This window comes from Sphaeroforma arctica, assembly GCF_001186125.1.
Source record: "Sphaeroforma arctica JP610 unplaced genomic scaffold supercont1.7277, whole genome shotgun sequence".
Taxonomy (NCBI): Eukaryota; class Ichthyosporea; order Ichthyophonida; genus Sphaeroforma; species Sphaeroforma arctica.
Genome location: NW_014033281.1, coordinates 1 through 1466, shown reverse-complemented (window position 1 = coordinate 1466; position 1466 = coordinate 1). Strand labels below are relative to the sequence as shown.

The following is a 1466-nucleotide window of genomic DNA, read 5'->3' as shown; positions in this document are numbered from 1 at the left end:
TTGTATGTAAACATACGTCTTGTTATATTCTCATTCATATTGTGGCATCCTCTGGTAATACTATTCGTGTTTAGGATGAGATGGACAATGCTGAAGTGGCCGAGAAACCGGCGGAAGCCAAACCCGCATCCGCCAAACCAAAATCTGGCAGGAAAAGTATAAACAAAAAGAAGAAGCCTGCGACGAGTAAGAAAGAACTGCAGTTTCATGACGTGACACCCGGAGCGCCGCCCGGATTAACTGTAGACTCAGCTGCGACCAGCAAATCACGGAAACGTCCGGTAAGCGTGTGTATTTACACTGTACCGAGTTCTAGTGTATTTTATTTGCAAGTCTTGTTTTACTTGACGCACTTCCCAAGCACAGAAGTAGCAGTCCATATTGAATGTGCAGAAGCTAATTGAATTTGCGAAGCATCTAACCAAGTAGGTGACAAATCAACAAGTAGATTTATGTCAGTTCGTACATTGGATATATCGATAAACACATACAGGATATATCAATAAATACACGCAGCACGATTACTCAAGTCCAAGCATATCTCACACACTGTCACATCGATAGGTGGAGAATAGGGTGTCACGTGTCAACGAGAAGAAGAAGCCCATGATACGAGTGCGCAGTAATAGTGTCTCGGCACTTGGGGACGGGAAAGAGACCAAACAGCCACCGCCACGGTCTGAAATTTTGCAATGGCAAGGCGAATTGGAAGACATAAATCTCGGATTTGGGTATGTACGGATAGACATCCCCGTGGTCTTTAGTTGTGTGATGGTCCAGTTCGATACGATGCGATTTCAATGGTGTGGTGGGTTGAGGCGACGAATTGTTCGTCCATACAGGTGCACTGACGCATTAGCCTGAGTGGGTTTGTGAGCCGCGTCTATCCGTTTTTATATCAATTCGTTGCCACGAAGTTGATGTGAGTATTCGTGTTCGACCAATTTTTATGCTGAAAATGTCTAAATTGGCACTTCTTTACAGTTTCGGAGGAATGGATACAAACCTGTTCAGCGGTACGAATGTGCCGAGCCAAAATAGCCATCAATATCAGCAACAAACATGCCAAAATAACCATCAATATCAGCAACAAGCAAGCCAAAACAGCAATGACAAGTACCGAAACTCGAACGCCAACTCTGATTTTGGGACGATGATGGGTCTGCAGAACACACAAAATAGAATGTACAATAACAATCTAAACAATATAGGAATGAATATACGAGACAGTTTGGGCATGGGCTTCGATTCCGGGGCGGCCATGAACTCACCCATGAATGGGTTACTAAACAATGCGACTGGAGGAGGGGATAAGCGCAATCAGAGGAACAGGGATTCTATCAACTTAAACATGTTAGGCCTAGCTAACCAAGGGCAACCGCACAACGCAATGTTCCAGGTATGTTAGCTGGGGAAGTTGGTAGGTGGGTTGTCTGCACAACCATTTTCTGGTATATTATATATTT

The 1466-nt window shown here is 44.2% G+C and overlaps 1 protein-coding gene across 1 annotated transcript; it reads left to right on the top strand.

The window, feature by feature from the left end:
- Positions 1 to 79: 79 nt before the first annotated feature.
- Positions 80 to 1408, top strand: SARC_16057 (hypothetical protein; the record flags this gene model as incomplete). Its single annotated transcript, XM_014289829.1, has 3 exons — positions 80 to 281; positions 565 to 731; positions 985 to 1408. Coding segments are annotated over 3 exons (793 nt in total), but the record flags the coding sequence as incomplete, so codon positions are not given.
- Positions 1409 to 1466: the final 58 nt, after the last annotated feature.